General features: G+C 34.4%; 2 protein-coding genes across 2 annotated transcripts; one reads left to right on the forward strand and one right to left on the reverse strand.

Moving 5' to 3' along the window:
* The first annotated feature begins 10,808 nt into the window (after positions 1-10,808).
* LOC149253105 (uncharacterized) lies at positions 10,809-14,825 on the forward strand. The gene is made up of 2 exons (XM_089454369.1): positions 10,809-11,558; positions 12,021-14,825. Exons 1-2 carry the CDS (start codon positions 10,809-10,811, stop codon positions 14,823-14,825), a joined length of 3,555 nt encoding a protein of 1,184 aa, XP_089310495.1.
* Positions 14,826-23,538: 8,713 nt separating this feature from the next.
* On the reverse strand, positions 23,539-24,015 carry LOC149253106 (uncharacterized). Its single transcript, XM_089454370.1, has one exon. It carries the CDS (start codon positions 24,013-24,015, stop codon positions 23,539-23,541), a length of 477 nt encoding a protein of 158 aa, XP_089310496.1.
* Positions 24,016-24,963: the final 948 nt, after the last annotated feature.

Genomic DNA, 24,963 nt, shown 5'->3' on the forward strand with positions numbered 1-24,963 from the left:
TCTCCTATCTTTATGGTGGTCTTTAGCTCCTTGAGCTCTTGATTGTTTGTAATTTTCCATCTGAGCTTGGTACATATAGCATTGCCATTTTTCAATCTGGCTGATCCATGTGGCTCCACAACTTCTAAAAATGGTGCCAACCCTATGTTATAAATGTGGTTCTAAGAATAAAAAATCTAAAAATTGTTGCAGGGGCTTCAGACGCGAAGCTTCCTGGCCTTTCACAGACTTTGTCTTAGAACTTGAGTTCTTACGAAAACATACAGACTTCAAAAACCTAAGAATCTGGCCACTTTAAGTTCTCACCAGAGCTCTCACTCTCATGCGTAGGCTTCTCAGATCTGACTCTAAAGAGATGGAAGCAAGAACTTTCTCCTCACACTCACACTCTGAATGCCCAAAATGAGCCTTACTCCTTCCTTATATAGGAAAATGAGGGGACAAACAACTGACAATCAGGCAGACAGATTCATTACTATCTTTCTTCAGTTCAAGAGATGTGGCTCAAAGCTCACCAAAAGTTAGAGAATTGCTCCGAGTCTCGTGACTGAAGAATCTTCGTACTAAGTTACACTGTGGACGATTTGAACAAATCCCATGGAAAACATTGTACTCTAAATAACTTTTACATAGTGGATACTTTTAAACAGAAAAGTCCACGAGAAAACTGGGCACATCCAGTCTTGTGACTAGACATCATTATTACACTGTGGAAGCTTTAAGGACAAGCCCACGAGAACCATTAGTCCCCCAAGGGTGTGGCCCTTGGAAATCTTATCTAAGAATATCTACAAGAATCCCAAGCCTTTGTATGAATTCTTCGTACAATCATAGGCTTTACTAAGATGATTTGGTGTTTAATCTTAGTCATGACTAGCCATTCATGGTGTCTTTTCATAAAATAACCAAGAATATGACTGTCTTGATAATTATTGACATCTCCAACAGTTTTACATGGACAATGCCAGCGTTCAGTTAAAAATCCACAAGTGTCACATTCATATCGAAAGTCACACTAGAAGAAAAGAGGATCCATAGCAGTCTTGTTGAGGCAGAAATCGTTCCACCATTGTTGAATCCATTCACCTTGCCGTTGTCTTTGTGTGGTCCCTGTGGCCCCAAATTTTACTCTTATGTAGTGAGTTTCGTTTTTTCCATCTACATTCATGATGTCCCACTACAACTTTTTGTAGTCTGAAAAGTTGTAAATGGTATCCAGGAAGATAATTCTTGGATTACCCTGTGGCCACATTTTTGGCATGTCGTACCATCCTGACCATCTGGTCCGATTTATGGCAAGATATTTGTGGAAGATTCTCTTCTGGTTGCTTCCTTCTGTCTAAATCATAGCGATATCTCTAAAATTTTGGCTTAGGGATTCTTCAGTGAAATGTGCAGCCATCATACTCCTATGATACACCATGTTGTGTATCCATTTGCTACCTTTAGGGTAGACTTTCCTTTTAGCTACTAAGTGTTGAAAATCTAAATGAGGTTGCAAATTTGCATCGAGCACTTTTGTGTTTCTTAGTTGCCATGTTGGTTTCCATTTGGAACAATATTCTTCCCAGTTTTGTGTTTCAAAAATACTTTTCAGAGTCTCTGTATGTTAGGAAGGGTCCCATTCTCTTACTATCACCATGGTAGTGTCTTTTTGATTTAAATATTTTCTGCTGAGGAAGTCAAGCAGACAATTGTTTTACCCTTTGATGTGTTTGACTTCAAAGTCGAAATTTGCAAATAGAACCTACTACCTTGCGAACTTAGCTTCTCTTGCTTTCTTTATAGCTTTACTAAGGACTTTCTTTAGTGCAAAGGCATCTGTTCTTAAGAGAAACTTTTTGTGTATCAGGTGGATATCAAATTTATCAATGCAGATCCATGTTACTTTGACCTCTTTTTCTATAGTAGAATAGTTTTTCTCAGGTGGGCTCTAAGTCCCTGAGACAAATTGAACTATTTGTTCTTTTACTTCTTTCTTTTGCTTCAAAATTCCTCCACACCCTTCATTGTTGGCCTCTGTTTCAACAATTTTGAAAGAATCTTCATCAGCGATATGAAGAATAGGAAGAGTTTTTACCTTCATTTTTATTCTTCTGACAGTTTCAGTGTGGGCTTGAGACCAAGGTTCTAGATGTTTTTGCAGTCTTTTGTTGAGTAATAATCTATCTTTGGCGCAATCTTTGTAAAAGTTTCTTACATAGTTTAAATATCCCAAGCATCTTTGAAGGCTTCCTGGCCTTTCACAGACTTTGTCTTAGAACTTGAATTCTTATGAACCACATACAGACTTCAAAAACCTAAGAATCTGGCCACTGTAGGTTCTCACCAGAGCTCTCACTCTGATGCGTAGGCTTCTCAGATCCAACTCTAAAGAGTTGGAAGCAAGAACTTCCTCCTCACACTCACACTCCGAATGAAGGAATATGTAATTAATGCCTATACAAATCCATTTTCTCTCCAAACGATAGATAATATCATCAATGAAAATCTTAATTTCTATTGAATGGGTATAAATTAAAAAATAAAAGATAAAATTGTAATATCTTTTTTAAAAATTTAGTATAAATTATGAGTTGTTTTGCAATTAATTCGTTTATATATATAAATTTAACTTTTTAACATGTTTATATGAGTAATTAATAAAAAATTATTATTGTTATTGGGTAAGATTGGATTCTCCACAGTGAATTACAAATTATCAAATATTTCAATTTATTAATCAATAGAATCTAAATTCTAAACTTTAATACTAACTTGAATTTAATATTTTTACTTTAATTTAGTTACATTTAAACTAAGAGACATGCACTAGCTACTATGTAGCACTTGTTTTATTTTATTTTATTTTACTGTAGTATGTAGTTTAAATATGATGGTACAATTTGAATGGATTCAATGGTTAAAAAATTGTGTTTCTTTATAAAAAAATTATAAATTCAAAATTTAAAGAGGTAGAATATATAAATCTCAGTAAGTTTTGGTTAAAAAAGTGTGTTTCTTTATTAAAAAAAAATTATAAATTCAAAATTAAAAGAGGTAAAATATATAAATCTCAGTAAGTTTAAAAATCAAATAAAATAATAATAATCTCTTATTTCATAAACATGGGAATCTTTTATATATATATATATATATATTCATCATATTACAATAAATAAAAATATAATAATTTACATACTATATTTAGGAAAAAAATATAATTTATTTTAAATACTTTAATTATATATTTTTTCCAAATTTAAATAAATGCATGTACAACCATTTTTAAATAGATCAATTTATATAATGTTTTAAGAACATTTTATTAATTAATTTATAAAAAAATAGATTAAAAGATATTCATCATCTCATAAATTTGGAGGGCTATCTAGATGGCTAGCGTTCAGGATTGTAGCTCAATTTCCATCACAGGGCTTCATGCATTCGATGTATGTGGAACCCAAATTCTCAGTGTCCAACATTCTTGCTATGCAAATGGGCTAGATCTAATTGGAGATGGTGTTGTAACAAGTTTGATAGAACCTGATCCAATTGATGATTCGTCTTTTAAATGGTCGAAAATGGATTTCCTTTCTCCCTTGCAGGGATTAGTAGGTTGATCTGGTCACTTCTATGTTGTTTTATGGTGCCATGGTTGTTATGCTATAGTTTGGTGTTTTTTCCTTGCACATTCAGTTATTGCATTCACAGTTTCACAATTTAATAGAAGCATCTATGCATGATTTGGTTTTAAGGAGATCACAGAAAGGGTTTCAAAGCATCTAGACTAGTCAGCGGAAAGGATCATGCAGATGGGGTTTGTTAGTTGTGCAGTTATGGACATGCCTAAGGACACGAGATCCAGGTTACAGTGGTGATAGTCTCCAGTTTCTGGATGGGACACTATATTATGTGGAAAAGAGGCTCACTCCACATAACTGAAGCCGAGATTTGACCAAGTCATTCCCAATTTTTGAAAAACATCTATTAGGGAGATCACATCTTTTATATGTTTGGGGTTCAAATCTAGTAACGGATCTCAAAAGGAAGCTACGAAAATCCACAGGTATTCTGACAAATATCCATAGTTTGACTTATGAAGGAAAACTCTTACAAGATGACAATCAACTATAGGATTACAACATTGAATGTAACTCCTCCATCTTCATGACCCTGAGACTGCATGGAGGAAGTCCTAGAATGAGTAGCCACAATTCTCCATATCTTCTACATGGATCCTCTTATTTAGCTGGAAATCCTAAGGCCTCAGTTTCATTCAAAGACGTTGTGAAAGGGAAAGCTATCAGTCCAAATAAACCCCAATCTGACAACCCCAGGTCCTTACCTAGTTGAGCAAATGGAAAGAGCACCAGATCTATTAGTAAAATTGCCAGAAGTAAGTGGCATTTTCACCATTCTCCAAGCCAGAGCTCTTTATGTCTCTTTAATGGCTATTGGCCCAAGTCCAAGGATTCAACTCGACCAAGAAATGTGATATATACCTACGTGCTAATGGATTTTTTGTGGTTCAATTTGACAATCAGGTAGATCTAGAATATGTCATCAATGCAGGCCCATGGTTTTGGAGAAGGGAAAGTCTCTTCCTAACTCGATGGTTTCCTGCTTTTGATGCCACAATGGTGGTCTTAGAGATGCTGGTATGGGTAAGGCTTCATAATATCCCTCTTCCTTTCTAGCACCGCGAAGTTTTAGAAGGTATTGGAAATACATTGGGGAGATTTTTGAAGATTGATAAAGAAAGAGTTTAAAAATGTATCTTTACTTTTGCTCGCATCTGCGTGGAGATAGACATAAGCAAAGGTTTACCACATTGCGTCCATCTTGTTCATCAGAATTTCAAGTGGACACAGTTGTTAGATTTTGAAAACATTAATTTCCGGTGTGAGATTTACCATCAGACAGGGCACATGCAAAACTCTTGCCCTCAAGGGAAAAAAGGACAAAGAAGAGATCCCAAAAGCCAAAGGGATGGAAATTTCCAAATTCACCCTCTTCGGATAATGAAGAGTTGGATGAGGATCATCAATAACCAGAAGAACAAAATGAACAAGCCTCCCAAGTGGAGGAGGGAGAAAAGAAGAAGAAGGATCCAGTCAATCATGTTGAGAAACCTAATGATCTAGGGATTTTTCAGGTCCTGAAAATCATCATGAGGAAAGTGACATCATCCAAGAAGCAATTGGAATAAAATGTACACATGTATCTGAGAGTTTGGACTCGGGTAAAGAAATGTCAACAAAAAAATACCATCAACTATAATGGCAACTCTGAATTTAGAGTTTTGATAGAAAATACAAAAAATAAAAATAAAAAGGAGAAATTCAGTTTCCTGTGAATGATATTTTTTGATAGCTAAGTTGCGCAAAAAAAAATATTCATTATCTATACTTGCAAATTGGTTTGATTTTATACAAAGAATTGATTCATTTTAAAAAAAATATAGGGTTAGTCATGATAAATTATTTTCTATCCTATTAAAATTAATTTCATATTGTAAAAATACTTATAATACTTAAGAATGTGTATCGTCTGGGTAATTTGGGCATACTTTTCCGAAGTATGATAAAAGAAAGTTTACAATAGGTATGGTTCAAATAATTTTATTATATATAGATATTAATAGTCGTTAATGTATATATATTAATTAGTATTAACGTTTATTCATTATAACAATTGAATTTAATTATCATTTAATTTAAAAATATATAAAAATAAAAAATACGAAATTAAATCTATAAAAAAATAAATTAAAAAAATAATTATTGAATTGAGTTTAGATTTTGACTTGTGATTTTAGGCTCTATCGAACTTTATTTATCTAAATATATTTTTAAAAAAATTGTTCTATATATCTAAATATATTTAAAAAAAAAAAGATTTCACAACATTGTTGTAAAATTTGAGTTAAATGTTTTTTCTAATATTATTAAATGATTTATTTTAGAATTTATTAGATAATTTATGTTTCGAGGTTACTTTTAATATAATTATTATATACAAATTAATAATAATAATTTGATTTGAATTTGAAGGGAATAAAATGAAATATAGATTTATAACCAAAACATAGAGATACAATGAAATTTGACTTCAGTTAATGAATGGAAAATGCTTAAACTATATACATGTAAAATGAAGGCGAACTAGCTCGAATGGTGGTAGTCTATCTTTGAGAAGAGATGTGATGGCTACATGTTTTCCTCAACTGTGTTACAATAAGGCTTAGAGGCCTCCTTATCATGAACAAGCAATGAGAAACCTTAAACATAAAAAAACCTAACCCTCGGAAATGAAACGACAAGGGATTATGAGCCCTAATGGGGTAAATTGCAATGTCAACTTTCAGAGGTCATAACTTTGACATATGATCTTCATTTAGTGCGCATGATAGCCCATTTTAAAGGTTTACCCGAGGAGTACATTTTTTTATCGTTAATGTAAGTTTGTGAATATCGTCAACCCATTTCCCCAAAAAGTGTCATTTAGGGCCTCAAAATGGCTCTAAAAGTTCAAGACCTGAAAACTTCCAAAATTAGAAAACTGCCTAAATATGAAAATTGAGTTGTGAACCAGTGAAATAGGTGGGTGACCATCGATGTTCACCTATATCAGTCCTCCCACCTTAGGAAACAGTGGTCTCCATTGTGCCGAGTTCTTCTGTGAGATGGGCAAACTTATGCTAAACTTGGCCCCTAGTGAGCCACTTTCCTTGGTGCGTGAACTAGCTTGCTTTGACAACCTGATATAGTTGGATCCTCTGTTGGTGAGTGCCTTTAATCTTTATCCATTATCTAATCAATTTTGGCTTGTCCGATGCAATCTAGGTTGAGCTTTGTCAATGTTAGCTGCTCTGCTATTTTTGATGTGTCTAACACTGGTGGAAAGTATGTCTGAAGGTGATCCACATTGAACACTAGGTGTATGCCAAGAAAGGGGGGGTACTTACCTCAAAAGTGTTGTCACCCATAACCTCGATGATGGTGTAAGGTTCATAGTGGAGTGGTCGGAAGCTTTTGATGCGCCCCTACAAGATGTTCCATCTGTAAATGTAGCCAAAGCTTGTCTCCTACTTGAAACTTGTGTGGTGCCAAGAAAAATTTCACTAGTGTTCATTCTGCCACATTCCCTATTTAATCTTTTCTTTAATGTCAATTTCATAAGTGTTGATAGCTACCATATGAGCTACTTGTTGCCTCCTGTTGAGTGTATTTGCTATTTGGTTTTCCTTTCTTTTGATATATTTGATTTCGAAACTAAATTTTCTACTAAGGTACAATCACCTTGCCTGCTTGACATTCAACTTGGGTTGATCAAACGAATACCTCAACCCTCCATGATTTTACATCAATACAAATCTCCTTCTAAGGAGGTAAATCATCACATTTTTAGCACATGCACTATTGCAACTAATTCTATATCATGAGTGAAATAGTCACTCTTTCTTGATTGATAACACACAACTTTTCCTTCTTGCATTAGGACTTTACCCAGTCCTTCCTTGCAAAAATTTGTGCACACCATATGATATTTCTCTAAGTCTCTTATTCTCAGTATTGGTGCATGCATGCACAAATTTTTTTGATACTCAAAGATGACTGCACATTCTCTTGTCCACTGGAGCTTAATTCCCTTCTTTGTAGCGTTGTGATTGGATTTCTAATCCTTGAGAAATTGTAGATGAACCTTTGGTAATAACTGACCAATCCCAAGAAGGATCTTACTTTTTTCACATTCTAGGGAGTAAGCCACTCCATAATGGCCTTTATTTTATTAGGGTCTACTACCACTCCCTCTTTAGAAACTATATGCCCCAAATATTTCACCTACGATTGAAATAAATCACACTTGTTGAGTTTTGCATAAATCTTGTGCTCTCTTAGTAGTTGTAAGATTGTAGCTAAATGTTTCAAATGCTCCTCCTTGGAGTTTTAATAAACCAATATGTCATCAACAAAACCAACACAAAATTTTCCAAATATGGATTTAGCACATTATTCATTAAACACATAAAGGTTTTTGGGGCGTTTGTGAGCCCAAATAGCACAACTACAAATTTGCAGTGCCCATCCCTAGTTCTAAATGCCATTTTGTGAATGCCCTCATCTTTAATGTGCACTTGATGGTACCCAAATTAGAAATTGATCTTTAAGAAGTCTCCAACTCCCCTTAGTTCGGCAAACATATCATCAATCCTTGGAAGATGATATATGTTCTTTAGAGTGGATTTATTTAGTTATTTGTAATCAATACATAGTCTCAAGGTGTTTCCTTCTTCTTTATGAATATCACAGGTGCTCCCTAGGGGGACACAGTGGGTCTAATATATCCCTTGTACAACATTTATTTTAACTAAAGTTTTAACTCTACTAGTTTTATTGTATTCATACAATATGGAGATTTTTACATAGGCATTGTCCCTATAAATAATTCTATGGAGAAATCAATTTCCTTATGTGGTGGTAGGTAGTCTTGGGATCTCTTTAGGGAGCATGTCTTCGATTTTTTGAAAAACTGGGTACTCCTATAAGTTGTTTCCACTAGTTTATGAGTCATTGGTCACTTGGACAATGAATAATTGACATCTTTTTCGGTTGCATCGCTTCAGTTGCATCACTGTTATCTGCCTAACTATAACAAGATTTAGTTTCCCATATAGCATCATATTTTCCCCATGGTCATTGAGGCATTCAATTGACTTGCTAAAGTAATCCACCTTAGTTTTGTGAGCTTCTAGCCAATCCACTTTGATTAACATATTGTACGATCCTAGTGGTAATAAATTTAAGTATGCATTTGTGTGAATTCCATATATCTCTACTGAGCATGACCTCGCCACATGTTCAACTCATTTCTTAGTCCCCGTGGCCAACTAAACCAACCACGACTTGTCATGGGTTGTGCTCTACAATACACACTTTTCTGAAACTTGTGGACTTACATAACTAAAATTGGAGCCAAGGCCAATTAAAATTGAAATGATTTGGATTTTGACCATACCTTCCATTTTGAACATTGAGGCTTAATGATCGACGTGCTTGTTTTCCAATGCAACATAAATCCATGGCACACTATGAGCCACATAATTCACGATAGTTTCTTCTTCTACATTGTACAACCTTGGACCATTCTGTTGTCATTGGGGATAGTCCCTCCGTCGTTGATTTTCTACACAACTCCAACATTGTATAGGTTCTCCTTTGAATTGCTTATATTCTTCTCTTATAGGCCTTGTAAATCAGTCCTTATCAATAGTAGTAGTCTTTTACAAAAAAATTCACTTAGCAATAGTGGCAAGCTTCTCATTTCCTCTTGTAGGCTTCTATCATTTCCCTTTAAAATTAGGTTTGGATTTTTCCTTCTAATCCATTCAAGACACAATCCTATTGTTGGATTATTCATAGAACTACTTCATTTTATTAATGGAATTCTACAATGTTTTAGGCTCAGCAAATTCTATTTTGTCCCTAAATGCCTATGGAAATCCATTAAGGTACATTTGAATATTTGATTTCTCATCCTTGAGGTATGGCACATACTCAACAACTCCAAGAACTTAGTTGTATATTCATCAGCTATCAGCTAACCTAGATTATGCTCATAGAATTCCTTAGCTTTGATGTCATAGTATCCTTTAGACAAGTACCTTTCCTTCACATACCTCTCAAATATCCTACATGAAGATTCTTTATCTCTGATATCTAATACATTCCTCAAATATTCCCACTAGATATTAGCCTTTCCCTTATAGCTGGAGATGGATACTCCTACCTTCATGTTCTCATAGTAGTCATGTATTCTGAAATACATGTTCATCCTAGCAGCCATGTGTCTGCTTCCTTAGCCTTCTTCACCTCTCCATCAAATGTAGGAGGTCTCTCCTTCTTAAATTCTTCTGGCATGGAGTCTTTTCCTTTCCTCTTCTGTTGAAAGTGTCTTTTAGTTACAACACTAGACAACTGATCGTGGATGCTTCTCCTCCTCTCTGGGGTACTTATTAGACTTCCACCTCTCACTATATCCCTACTTATTTTCCTATGTATTTTCTTGGATTTGTTTCCTTCCACACCATAAATTCTCAATTCTTGCTTCCAAAGTCCTAATGAAATCTACCTAAACTTGTAGTTGGAACCTAGTTCACATTGCTTATGTCTTTGCATATTTGATAGGATTTTCAATATGACTACATTCACTTCTACCTGCTTCTTTTGAGCTCAAGAAATGTTTTCATTGTTAGCCTTGTGGCTTCTTAGCTTAGCTCTTATACTTCTAAGAGTGCCTATCTAGTCAAGGGAACCTTCATCTCTTCTTTTCTCAGCTAAATCTTTCTCCTAACCATGGTAAGTTCTGTTAGGTCTATACTGCACCATTCTGATGCTCATCCTTTTGATATTTGTTGTCCTTGGTGTCCTCTTGATTGATAGTGATCTGGACTATATTTTAAGCAAGAAATATCTGGAGCTTGAGCCTCTCACCATTCATAAGCCAGGAACCCGAAGATCTCCCCTGATAAGCCCCAATTCTGCTAGTAATATTACGGTCAGGAGGAAAACCAACAGAGGCTCTAGAAATTTCAGGGGGAGGGGTGATGGAGCAGGTAGAGGTATCAGTAATTTATCCCTTATCGATATCCCCATCATCGATATGACTGAGGAAAGGCCCCTTAGAGCAAGCAAGGCCAGAAAGCCTTCTCAATGAATTTTATCATATCAGTGAATATTAGAGGTCTGGGGGCAGACCTAAAATTTGTGGCCTTAAAGAATTTTCTACTGTCAGCAAGCCCCAAAATTATTTTAATTCAAGAGACCATGCATCCCTCTTCTGTAACAGTTTCTTATTTCAGAAAGATGTTCCCCCTTTGGCACATTTCCGCCTTGGAAGCAAACAACCTTTCAGGCGGTTTGGCGGTATTATGGGATCCTAGCTGGATAAAAGCCAAAACATACAGCTGTCTCGCGGGCATTCTCATCTCGGCTCAACTCAGAGGACACAAATTCCCTATTAATATTCTGAACATATACGCACCATATAAGAACAGACTATCTTTCTGGGAAACTCTTTTTGCATCAGAAATATTTGATGTTGAATTTTTAATGATTGCAGGTGACCTTAACTTCACCTTAAACATGGACGAAATCTGGGGCATAAACAAGAAAAAGGATCCCATTGCCGACAGAATTAAGAACGAGTTTCTCAGTAGGAATTTTGTTGACATTCTCCCTCCCAAGCTGCATCCGACGTGGGAAAATGGAAGGGCCGAGAAAGCTTATATTGCCAAGAGAATTGACAGATTTATACTTCATGCTAGTCTAATTGACAAATTAGGCATGCCTTTCTCAACAATTGAGAACGTCTTCATCTCTGATCACAGGCCGATTATGCTCGGATGGAGGGCAAAGGGGTTTAGAAAAGGTTACTCCTTTAAATTCAACAGGACATGTCTAGAAGACCCGGAGTTCAATGACATCATTACAAAATCCTGGTCTGGGATGTCATCTCCCAAAGTTGCTCCTCTTCTATTGACTTTCAGAGACAAAATGGAGGCCATACAAAAGATGGTAAAGGAGTGGCATAACCAAAAAAGACATGCGAACAGAAATGAGCTCCGGGAGGTTCAACTAGAATTGGATAGCGTTGTGGATTCCATGGCCACACACATGCTACCTTTCAAAATAAGATGCCGAATAAAGGAGCTCCAAAAGAAAAAAGCGAAAATTTTAAAACAGGAAGAATATTTCTGGAGGTTAAAAGGCAGAGCGATCTGGTTGAAGGAAGGAGAGAGGAATTCAAAGTTCTTTCATAATTTCACCAGCTCTAGATGTGAAAAGAATTCTATATGGAAAATCAACGATGGGAAAGGAGGTTTTCTATATTCCCAACAAGACATTTCAAATGGGGCGGTCAAATACTTTGAGAACCAGTACAAAAGGTCAGAATAATGCAATATCCAGGACATTATGTGGGGCATTGAAGAGTTTCCTAGGATGTTTGATGATGATCTAAATGACCAAATCTTTTAGCCGGTTTCTGAGGAGGAGTTGCTGAGAACAATAAAATCCTTCAAGAGGGACAAGTGTCCGGGCCCTGATGGCTGGACGATAGAATTTTTCTCTCACTTTGTTGATCTTATAAAATTAGACCTGTTAAGGATGGTGGAAGCAACCAGGATGTCAGGCTGCATCAATCAAAAGATCTCTTCCACTAACATAGCTCTCATCCAAAAAAAAGGCGATGTGGAATCTTTCAAGGATTTTAGACCGATCTCTCTTTGTAACATCTCCTTCAAAATCATTTCGAAGATCATAGCTGAAAGAATAAAAGGAACCTTATCAAAACATCTATCAAAGGAACAACACGCCTTTCTAAAAGGTAGAAATATCCTAGACGCTGTCGCAAGCACACAGGAAGCTTTGTTCGCTATTCACTCTAAAAAAAGTGATGCAGTTATCCTCAAGATTGATCTCTGTAAGGCATACGACTGCCTTGATTGGGGTTTCACTAGGTGCCTGCTCGCAAAGATCGGTTTAAGAGCCAGCATGATCAACTGGATTATGGCCTGCGTTGAAAGGGTGGACTATGCGATCATCATAAATGGGATCCCATCTTCTTTCTTCCGCGCGGCCAGAGGCCTTCGCCAAGGATGCCCTCTTGCGCTGCTCCTGTTTATCCTGGCCATGAACTCGCTTAGCCTCCATATCAACAAGGCTGTCAAGGAAAACAGATGCCGCCCCTTAAAAATTTGCAGAAATATTTCTATCTCCCACAACCTTTTTGTAGACGATGTTATTCTTTTCGGAATGATTTGCAGGTTCTCCTGGCTATGCTTGTATGAAATCCTAAAAAGATTTCAAATGGCTACAAGACTGCAAATAAACTATGCGAAGTCAGCGATTTTCCACAATGACTCCAATCTGGTTGAAGTTGCATCACTAGCTAAGGTTTTTGGAATAAAAATGCAAACTATCAGTCTTGGCATCAAATATTTGGGCTTTCAGTTAAAAGCAAATGGCTATTCAAAGGTAGATTGGAGTTGGATCTCAAACAGATACTACAGGAAGATCTCAGCTTGGGAATACAAAAGTTTAACACTGGTGGGAAGAGTGACTTTGGCGCAATCAATACTGAACCAGCTTGTGGTTTATTGGGCTCATTTATATTTTCTCCCGGCGAGCATTATTCAAATCATGAATAAACTCATAACAAATTTTATTTGGGGCAGTCAAGCGGGAAGAACGAAATATCACCTCTCAAAACTGTCCAGTATCTCATTGCCAAAGAGCATGGGTGGCTGGGGTCTGCTCGACATGCGCACCTTTGGGAAGGCTCTCCTATGCAAGTCAATGTGGAGAGCGATTCATGGAGAAGGATCATGGAGTTCCATTATACAGAAGAAATATTTGGGTAGGAAGGACCTAACTTTTTGGTTCAGGGAGGGAAGGATTGGCACCCCATATGGTTCTCCAATTTGGCTCAGCTTTCGTAAGATTGAAAATTATTTTTTGAAGAATTTAATTTGGCGCTTCCAATCTAGCAACAAGATCCTTATCGGGAAAGATCAATTCTTAAGCGGTGCCGAGGAGATCAATGTGCCTGTATCTTTACTAAACTTCTTTCACAGAAGGGGCCTCTTCTTTTGGGGCAGTCTGATTGCGGCATGGCAGGGATCTATACCACTGTGGAAAGATGCAGGAACTTTAAAAATTCCTGGCCCGATTGCCCTTCAATGGGAGCATATCAGGACGTGCCTAAGGAACTGTGGATTTTTTCGCTCTGAAGAATCTGACAGCCTCACCTGGAAAACATCGAAAGGGCTGAACAGTATCCGCGTTAAAGATGTATATCTGAACTTGATTGGTCTTAAGCAGCCCTCTCACAATCCCATCTTCCCTCGCATTTTTTGGAAGGCAGACTGCCCGCCCAAAATGATTTTCTTTGCCTGGCTCTCATTCCACAATAAGAACCTATCCTGGGAAAACTTAAAGAAAAGGGGATGGCACGGCCCCGGCCTATGTCCCATTTGCAGGTCTGAGGAGGAATTCAATGACCATTTATTTCTGCAATGTAAAGGTTCAAAGCAATTGTGGCATGCCTTGGAGAATTATTATGGAGTCCAACACAATATTCATGCTTCTATCACAGATTCGCTCCTATGGTGCAGTGAGCAAAACGAATCCTGGAGGACAATCTTCATCATCGCTTTGTGGAGTATATGGAAGTGGCGTAACAACTCCATTTTCAATGGCTGCAAATCCCCTTTCCTGGATATTTTTCTCAATATTGTTTCTCTTTATGAAGCTCTTCCGCAAAAGTCCCTCAAGAAAATCAAGAGCGCCTGCAAAGATTTATCAAAGGATCCCTCTTTTTATCCAAGAGCGTACTTCGATGGAGCGGAACAGCACGGTTCCTGTGGATGTGGAGCTATTATTATGGTAAATGAAAACAATCAATTTTTCGCCCACTGGAATGGTGGGAAAGGCACCAACAGTAAGGCTGAGGCGATGGCCCTAGCAGGCCTTCTAAAACTTTGCATCTTCCTAAATATACAGGATGTCTCGGTTCTTGGAGATTCTAAGGTGGTGGTGGATTTTGTCTCTGGAAAAAATCATATTTTCATGCCGCACCTTGTCGGATGGATGGACAGGATTAGTTTATACTGGGGAAGCTTGGAAGGTGGCTCCATACATCATATCAGCAGGGAACTAAATCAGCAGGCCGACTCGCTGTCAAAAGAGGGTCTTCATTCAGCACCGGGTCTTTGGTACTTGCAGGTTTTGTTTGAAGGGAACCTTTTTCCTATCCAGGAATTTTCTTTTCATGATTTCTAGTCTCTCGCAAGCAATCTTTCAGTTTTACTCTTTTGCTTTTTGTTCTTCATGATGAAGTTTCTATCATTTTCCTTGCGGAAGCCTCCTCCTATGCTTTCTTGTGATCAAAAAACAAGAAGAACATCATCAAGATGAGCGATACTGCATACGTTCTTTTTGCTTCCTGGTTATGCTGGCTTTAGTCTTCATATTATATGAATTTTTATATTTCTCATATAATATAATCACGCTTTTTCTTCCTGGAAAAAATAAAAAATAAATAAAAATAAATAAATAAGAATAAAATAAAAAATAAATAAAAATAAATAAATAATATATATATATATATATATATATATATATATATATATATATAAATGAAAATTTAAACTATATTCTACTCTTCGAAAATAGTGTAATTTATTGAAATTTAAATCATCTTTTTTGGGCAAATATTAGGATTACCAGTTAGAAATTTCTGAAATAATAATCTTACTCTAACATTATTTTCCTTCATAATAAATCATTACTGCGTAAAATAAATTTACAAGAAAATTTTTAACTAATTTTTTTAAATAATAATGTTTTTAAAAATGAAAATTATATCTTATAAATATAAATAAAATATGAATTTCATTTTATTAAAAATTATTAGAAAAATACGGTTTAATTAATCATTTTATAATATTTAATTAAAAAATATATATCTTAATTTTTTAAGGATGAATTTTTAGTTAAATTAATAATTTAATAAATTTTAAAGATAAATTATTTTTTTAACTAAATTTATTTTATTTTATAAAAAATAATTGAATTACATATTATTAAATATGTATTGTTAAATTAATTAAGCATATTTTTTTTTTGTAAAATTAAAGTCATTTTTAAAAAATTGAACAGTAATATTATAAATAAGACATTGTTGAATTAACATTTCAATGTTATAAAAACTTATATTTACTTTGTTATATAAAGAAATTTATAAATGTTAGTATAAAGAAGTTATTGTTAAGGAAACTTTTTAGATGTAAGAACAGTATTTATAATAAAAATTAGAAGTGGTTAATAGAATAATAATTATTGATATTTTTAAATGTCAAATTTAATATTTTGTAAGCAGAAAATGAAAAATTACTCAAATATAGGAAACATGATTTTAGTAATAAGAATGGTAATTGTTAATATTGTGAGAGAAAATTGTGATAAGTACATCAAATATTTTTGGTAGTTGTTAATTTTGTCAAGAACAAATTTTAGTATGTACAAAAAATGTTTTTGGTAACAATTAGATTTGTGAACAAATTATGACAAATACAAAAATTGTTTTTGGCAATGGTTAATTTTGTGAAGAGCAAATTTTGGAAAGCATAGAAAAGTTTCTTTTGTTTTTTTATCAAATCTAATATGTCATAAGTGATGAAAGAAAAAGTATGCTAACAGGGTGTTTCGAATATAGCATGTAATTACTTATTTTTATAAATAAACTTGTGTCACTAGAAGTGTCTAGAAAATTTTCCTTAACTCAATACAAGATTGGGGAAATATTTTTTTTTTCTATTTTTGTTTGTAAGAACTGCATTAATAAAAAAAAAATGCCATTCACAACATTTCGATCTTTTTGCATTGGATGTGCTAAATCATTGCATCTTTGGGGGAGCATTTCCTGCAAATCATACACCTTTTGTATGAACATTGTAATTTTTGGTTTTATTAACTGCTAGATTCATTTGAAAAGATGTTTTTTTATTTTGTTTTATATATATTCAAAATTTTATATAATTTTAAGTGTGTGTTTTGTATAATGTGAATGCAGAATATATAGTGAAATATTGTGCAAATATGGGGAGCCAGTCTAGGAGAAAGAAGAAATCAGCTCACAAACATCCTCGTTTTGTTGAGGAAGAAAGGAATGAAAAAAGAAGAATAAGGTATAATAGCCAACAACAAGAAACTCATGAAAACCAACAAAACATCATTATTACTACTATAGAAGGAACTCAACATCAAAGATCCAACATATTAAGTCAAATTTTGCATTCTCATTGCAATACTCCTATGCAAGATGATGTCCAAAACTTGGATGTTTTGGGTGGAGAGATAACATCTAATAAAGGTTCAAATAATTTATTCAACCAACATATTAGTTTATCGAGTCAAAATCAACAATTCCAAAACCAGGATACGCAAATGCAAGATAGAAGATGTGATATTTTGGGCCAGAAAGGAGCATCGAGTAGCAGATCAAGTTTACCAAAACACATACCAACAAGTACTCCGTCATCTATTCAGAATCAGATTGATGTAGGAGAGAAGGTGTCTGATCACACCATCCGAAACTAGACAATTAAGATGTATGAGGAATATTTTTCACATAAATCTTTAATTTCCCAAGCCCAACTTCTGGCATGCTTATTGCGATGAAAAGAGCTGAAACCTATATTTTGTTTTCTTGGAATTAATCAAGATGATAAAAATAAAATTTCAGATACAATGCTTAATAACATTAAGTCATCATATGACTTGATTGGTAGCAAAACACGCACAAAAGACCATAGAGCTGCTCGAAGAGATACTATGAATGCAATTATTAGTAAAGGGACATCAAATGAAAAGTTGGTCACTGCAACTTCAAAGGAACTTAATATTAGTAGAAGAACATTGACAAGAAGGATTGATACAAGAGAACAATTGGAAATCATGAATCCTCACCAGAATTGGGCAATAGTGTGCAGGGCTCCTAGAAATGACAAGGTTTTAGATGAGTGGCGTGGCATAGTAATTGAATTTTGGAATAAAAATTCTAGAGTTTCTTCTAATAGAAGAGATGTCTTGACACATAGAATCTCATGTGGTGTTAGGGAGGAGCATCAAAAACAATTTCTAGATATTTCACAAACAGAGCTATTCCACAAGTTTCAAGATGCACATCCTAATATTACAATTGGGCAACGAACTTTTGAGGCAATGAAGCCTTGGTATATACGACCCAACAAATTTCATGACACATGTTGTTGCAGGTACCATGTGGAATTCAATTATTATTATGAAGTATTTCGTAACTATAGGTTACAATTCCAACCTTCAAATGAAGCACCTCCATTGCATGTCACTGAATTCATCAAGACTTTACTTTGTGAAAAGGGAGAAGGTGAGCACTTTTACAATATGAAGTGTGTTAAAAATAAATGTGATAATTGTTTTAATTTAAAAAGATGGAAAGATATTGCACATGATTATTCAAATGATATGATTAAAAGAAAAAATTTCAAGTATGTCACATTTTCTTTATCTCATGGAGGTGAATCGAGAAGGATTAATTTGGTTGAAGATGAAGTTACCATCAAAGAATTTATTGGTGCGTTTAAGACTAACCAAATTTATCAGTATGTCCAACATATTCATATAGCAAGATGGAAAGACATGCAATTTCGAACTAGCCGAGATACTTTTCCATTTGGTGTTGTATTATATGTTGTTGACTTTGTAGAAAACTATACATTTTCACCACAAAAAGAAATACAAAGCCAATATTACCATTCAGAACAAGTTACAATTTTTGTCCATGTATCTTATAGGCATGCAGAGGAGCATATTGATGGAAGACAAAGTACACCAGAAAAAAGAATAGTGATCAAAGAGGTTCACTTTTATGATAGTGATGATTCAGATCATGATACTCTTTTTGTGCAACATTCTTTCAACAAATTTTTTGATTCTCTTATAAAGGATAAAAGTGTCACTTTTAGAGAACATTGGGTTTGGTCAGATGGTTGTGCAGGGCAATTCAATTCAACAAGATCATTTTATTGGTTGTGTCGTCTTCATCGTAAAATCAAAATTAAACATACATGGAGCTTCTTTGAAAGTGGTCATGGAAAAGGAGAGCATGATGGCACTGGGGCTTGCATTAAACGAGCTCTTAGGAGATACCAAATGAAGTTTGATGCTAATATAATGCAAGATGCAAAAAGTGTTGTTGATTGGTGCACTCAAAATTTGTGTCATAGAAGTGATGGTCAAATTGATAAGTTTATATGTAGATTCTTTTGGCATATAACGAATGTTGATCATGAACATGCTTATACATGTAAAACTGTACCAGGTACAAGGTCTTTTCACTCTGTTAGAAGCACAGATCACACTGATTGGGTTTTGCATGTCAGGGAGCATGCTTGTTATTGTGGATATTGTGTAGGAAATGAATTCCAAGAAGCATGTATAAATTTACAACAAGGATTTGTTGAAGAATGGAAACAAACTATCTTGGAACCTTTAGATCGTGTTGGTCCTACTCAAGTGCACATTCCAATTGAAGAAAGAGATGAAGACCCACAATTCTCTTCAGACTATGATGTTATTTCTGGATTAGTACAAGAAGGTATGCAAATTCTTATACCTTTATAATTTTAAATATTAAATTATCAATTTTAATTATATTTGAATATTATATTTTGACTAAATATTAGTTAAATTAAACATGTTTTTAATGTTTCAAATATGTATTAAATCCCATACAAGTGATGTATTTGCTGTTATAGCACCTCCTAACAATGTGGAAGGGGTTGACTACTATCTATTGAGATGTACTACAATCAAATGAAAATTACTGGAAATCCAAGTTGATAGTGATGGTCAAGACTTTGAAAGAGGATCTATTATTTTGAAGGGAATGTACTTTAAGAAAGTTGGAAAGAATAAGACCGGATATATATTTGAAGAATATGAACCACATAAAGTAGTTATGCAATATAGTCATCATGTTATTGCTACTCATTTGCCATTTTCATTAATGAAATGACATGGAAAATGACATCAAAGATGGCGGCTTGGAATAAATGATCATGAGAGGTTACTAGAGGTCCTTGCATTAAGAGTTGATCCTGATATATAAAAATCACATGTATGGTTAGACATTTCAACCTTCCATCTCAACTTGTTATTAAATTGATATGTAATATTTAAATAAAATAGAAGTTCAAATTTTCTAAATATTAGAATATTTCAATTGTAATTTTTATTGAGAATTTTTAATATTTTTTGAAAACTATATACCTTGTTAAAATTTGAGTTTGTTGTAAAATCTCACATTAATTATATAAATATAGTTTTAGATAAAATTTCATTATTTCTAGTTATGAGTTTATTAAACATTATTTTTTAACAATGTGCTGATTGTGTAGCTGATCTCTTTCTACTGAGTCAATCTTTCATCACTAAATGACTCCATGGACAAACTAACAAGGCATACTTCAATCAATAAAGGCAAACTAATAAGGGACCCTTTATTTACCAATTACGCACACTAAAATGAGATTTTTTGGACGGGTTTTAAAAATAGGGTTTCATTTAATGGGATGCAATGCAAAATGTTCATGTTAAAGGTTCAACTTTACAAATCATTAATATGAGTACCAATAAAGGATATAGTGCACTCTGTAATGGAAAGAAACACTGCTATGAGGTGGAAAGATGTATTTCAATCTGGTTTTGATACTCCAAAGGCCAATTTTGTATGTGTCCCTAAATGATATTTGGATATGAGTTGAAACTCATGATAACATGAAAACCATGTATTCTATCCACAAATAATATGTTATTTTGGATTCAAAATGTCATTATTATGCTAAGGGTGTCTTTCCTCCTCCAATCACACACCTTGACATGAGTTCTTTTCGATACTTTTAGAACTAGAGTTTCATTCACTGGGATATGTAAAAAGTTCATGTGGGGGAGTTAGTTTTTGAAAATCACTACCCTAAGCACTGATGGAGGACATGGTGGTCTCTAAAATGAAAAACACACTTATCTAAGGCAATGGAATGTAGTTATAATAATCTATTAGTTTTAGTTTTCCACAGAGTATTTTTGTGGGTGCCTTCCAATGGATTATGGATGCATAATGAAGTTGGACACATATTCGATTATGTTGGATAAGTGTTGAAATATTCCAAATTTCGTGGTTCTAAGTTATTATGTTACCAACAAATTTAGTATCCACTACCACTATGAGTCCAGGCCATGCATAATCGACATGAATCCAAGGTGTTTGAAATAATTGTAAGAAGATAACAAAGGGAGTGTGCTTGCTATGTGAAATTTTCATTATGATGGATATTTTCCAAGTTCACCCACCTTTAGGAAGGAACTTGAAAAATCTAGTTCCCATGCTTTCCCCTTTAGAAATGGGACCAAATGTACTTCTTCCACAACTTAGTACATTGTCACCATTTGTCCTCAATTATGCCTTCTTTTATCTAGAATATGTAGGAGAGAAGGAACTTTGTAAATTGAATTTGGATAATTTGTATGTGAGTTTTATATGAATCTCAAAATGGGAGGTTGTATTTTTATAGTTGATCGTAAATTGAGCATAATTTATTGCATTTACACTAGCTATAAATTGAACCTTTTAAATGGAAAATCTAATGATTCTTATGTTACTAAGTGGAGACATTAGCAAATAGAAAGTGAACCAACCAACAAATGAGCTACAACGAAAGACCAAAAAAATGAGAAAATTCTCATTTACCACCACTATTTGCACGAATGACACTTTCAATGATAAATAATTGGTAGGTATAATATGTACATTGTATCATTTCATACAACACACTACCTCTCAATAAGAAAAACATCATTCAGTGTCAACCAGAGAACAAATATTTGAAATGAAATTATTATGAGAACACCATAAACATCACTAAACCTCCAAGAAGAATGAAAAAAAGTATGTTTATAAGTGCCTCCCACCATGAATTTTTCCAACATTACAACTTGTGTTACTAAGTGAAGAGGGTAAAAAATATGATCCAAACCAACCTACAAATGACCCATGGTTAATGTTCAATTGGATGATGTGGACAACTCATTTACCACCAGTTTTCATAGAAAGTGACATTTTGCGTTGGCTATGTAATGAACTTTTACATTGAAGCACAATATAGGGTGAAATAATAAGTAGATTAACATTGCAATGAAATGGAAATTGAAGTGGGGATTGGGTATTTCTGAGGAAGGATACATTGATATGAATACATGTCCCTCAAGCAATAAAAGAAGGACAATAAATTAACATCCAAATATTATGTTCCCTATGAGGTGTTGTAGAAGATTAGAAATATGGATTACAAGTTGAAGTTACCTCATCTTCACATGTACATCCATTGTTCCAAGTTTCTTACTTAAATAATGCAATTAGTGACTTAAGCCCCTTTAGACTATCTTACTAGAAGTCAATGAAAAAGGGAAAAAAATATGAGAACCATAAACAATCCTTTGAAACAAGGATCAAGCAACTACAAGATCAAGTAATTATGGAGTACATCAGCAAGTATAAGAGAATATTGTTCAAAGAGGTGACATGGGAATATTAATTCTTAATGAAAAATGATTTACAACTATTTAGGTGTTGAGAAAAACACTTGTTTGTAGAGAAGAAGCATGTTAAGCCCTAGACATAGGGTTATTACATTTCTATTGTTATATTAGTGATGTCCTTATTGGTTCGCTAAACCATTTAATTGTAATTGTACCATTTGTTTCCTATATATACTAAGGGGACCTTCTTTTAGAGAGCATCCCATCTTGTGCATTTTTTATATTGTAAAAGGAAGTTCCCCCCTAGAAGGGACTTTTCATTTATTCTTCTATCTAATTATCAAGGTGTGTAGTTACTACTCCTTTTATTTTTATGCTATCTAGGTGTTTGTTGCATCACCATTTCTTTATTTGCAATATTAATTTCCAATAACTTCACCGATTAACTTACATGCACAAATGTCTCTTTGTCTACTTCTAGAATTGTTATAGCCTTAAGTTTTAACTAGTTTACCTTTGTAAAAATGCTTTTACTATGATTCTTCAAATGATTACTTCTATACCAAGTAACCTTGCATTGATAGGTGTACAAAATCATGGTTGTATGACAAACATCAATGCCACATTAGATGGTTACCATGGTATAATGTAGCTATTGTAGGTGTATTTCTTTAGTTTAGCTATGTTCTTGCTTGGGAAGATGACAATTTTGTAAAGTTTTGAGTATAAGTTGGTACTATATAATTCACTCTACGATTTCAATAGATAAATAAGCCATACATCAAAGACCAATCATAGTTTTTTTTGTATATATTGTTTTCCATCTGAACTTAGATGCATAATAAATTATATCCAAGTTTAAAAAACACATTTAAATCAAATAAACAAACATAAATTATTATTTATCATTTTTAAAGCCAATCACTTATCATGCTCCGATCTATTCATTATGACTCAATTTAATATTCACATTTATTGCTCTACAATAATTTAATATTGGATATTTGAAATAGATTATTAAATATATAAAATAATTTTACATGAACTATTATTTATCATTTTTAAAACCAATCACTTTTTTTTTTCTCAGTAAGAAAAAAAGCTAAATTATATTCATAGATAGATTTGATATATACAACATCTGTCAAATAGTTGGTGATAGCCAGTAGGCCCATGTAGAGGGAACATGAAAATATAAGATCTATAAGTACCCGAATTTTGGCATGCAAACCAGTAGGATGATATCTATCCATATCAGATCAGCAAAAAACCGATTCCATCTCTAGACATATAAAGATATATAAAGATCTTCTGTAAAAAAGCAACTGTGATGGGGGTAGCTGATAAATATAAAAGAAAGAAAAGAACAGGTTTCCTGCTACATACCAGATATGAGGAGAGAAACAAAACTATTATGTTATGAACCTGGTAGATGGAAGTCCTGTATATTGTGCCGAATATCTCCAACAATGATGGACACCTTCCATATTTCATTTGGAGAGGAAAGTCCTTCTTTAGAAAGCGCATCTGCCTCTTTGTTGAAAGTCCTTTCAATGTGTTGAATTGTAAAATCCTTGCGTGAATTCCAGATTGATGCAATTCTGTCCAACCACCCCGAAAGATTGATATTTTGGATGATATGTACAGATTTAACATGATCTATGATCACCTTGGAATCACCAAAAATGTGCAGTCCTTGAATGTTTAAGAAGTCACTAAAGCTCAAGAGACCTGCCAAGGCCATAGCCTCCGCTTTGTTGTTCAATCCCTTCCCACCATTCCATGAGATTTGAATGTGCTGGTCCTCACACGGAATTATGAGAACCCCACATGCGCAGATTCCATTCATTGCTGCCCCATCAAAATAAGCACGTGGAAGAACAGAAAGATCCATCGAACTCCCAACATGCTTCTTGAGATTGAGATGTGAATAAGGGGGCAGTGGATGGGAAGGTGAGATAAGATAGAATCAAGAACGAGTGTATAACTTTCCTTGCTGTCTTGAAACAGTGCCCTATTCCTCCATTTCCAAATAGCCCAAATGGAGATCAGCTGAATAGGTCTCCATTCTGTTCTCATCTTACTCCACCATTGAAAAGCATCCTTTATTGATGGGAAAGAAATCCTATTCAAACCAAAGTGGTCAGCTAGAGATTTCCATATCTTCATAGCATGGGGAAAGACTAGGAAAATATGATAATTGCTTTCTTCATTCGCTTTGAAAATAGGAGAGATTGTTGGACTACACCAATTTCTTTTTTGTAAATTATCCCACGTAAGATTCTTGTCGTAGAAAACCAGCCAAGCGAATAAAATAATCTTGGTAGGGCAATTCAATTTCCAAAATACAATGGGGAAAATGTTATTAGGGGGGATTGGTTTGTCCATCTGAAGCATGTTATAAATATATTTTACATAAACTGAAGATCGCCCCTTGGATCCATTCCAAATAAGATGATCCTCCTCCAATGATCTGAAGATACCCCTGCTTTTCATATACGCTATGACCTTATCCCATTGTGAAGTTAGATCACCATAAAGTCCCAACATCTCGGCCGTCTTCCATGTAGGAATTGAACCCAACCATTTGTCAATGACCTGGTCCCAATAAAAATTCCCTTTATGTTGTAGGTAGTGAAGCATCTATTGAAAAATAGGCAAATATGTTACATCGCCCGCTAATGGATCAAGGCCAATTAGGATCTTTCTGCCCGATTGAAAGTTCCATGCCAAGTTTTTTAGAAAAAAAAATGCTCAATTTTGTTGAAACTTCTCCATATGACAGAACCATGGGGAGGACCAAAAGAACCTTGTCTAAACCAAACGATAATGTCTTTGTTAT

This window comes from Pinus tabuliformis, chromosome 7 (assembly GCF_031772625.1).
Source record: "Pinus tabuliformis cultivar Carrire ecotype Pingquan chromosome 7, CPIR1, whole genome shotgun sequence".
Classification (NCBI taxonomy): Eukaryota; Viridiplantae; Streptophyta; class Pinopsida; order Pinales; family Pinaceae; genus Pinus; species Pinus tabuliformis.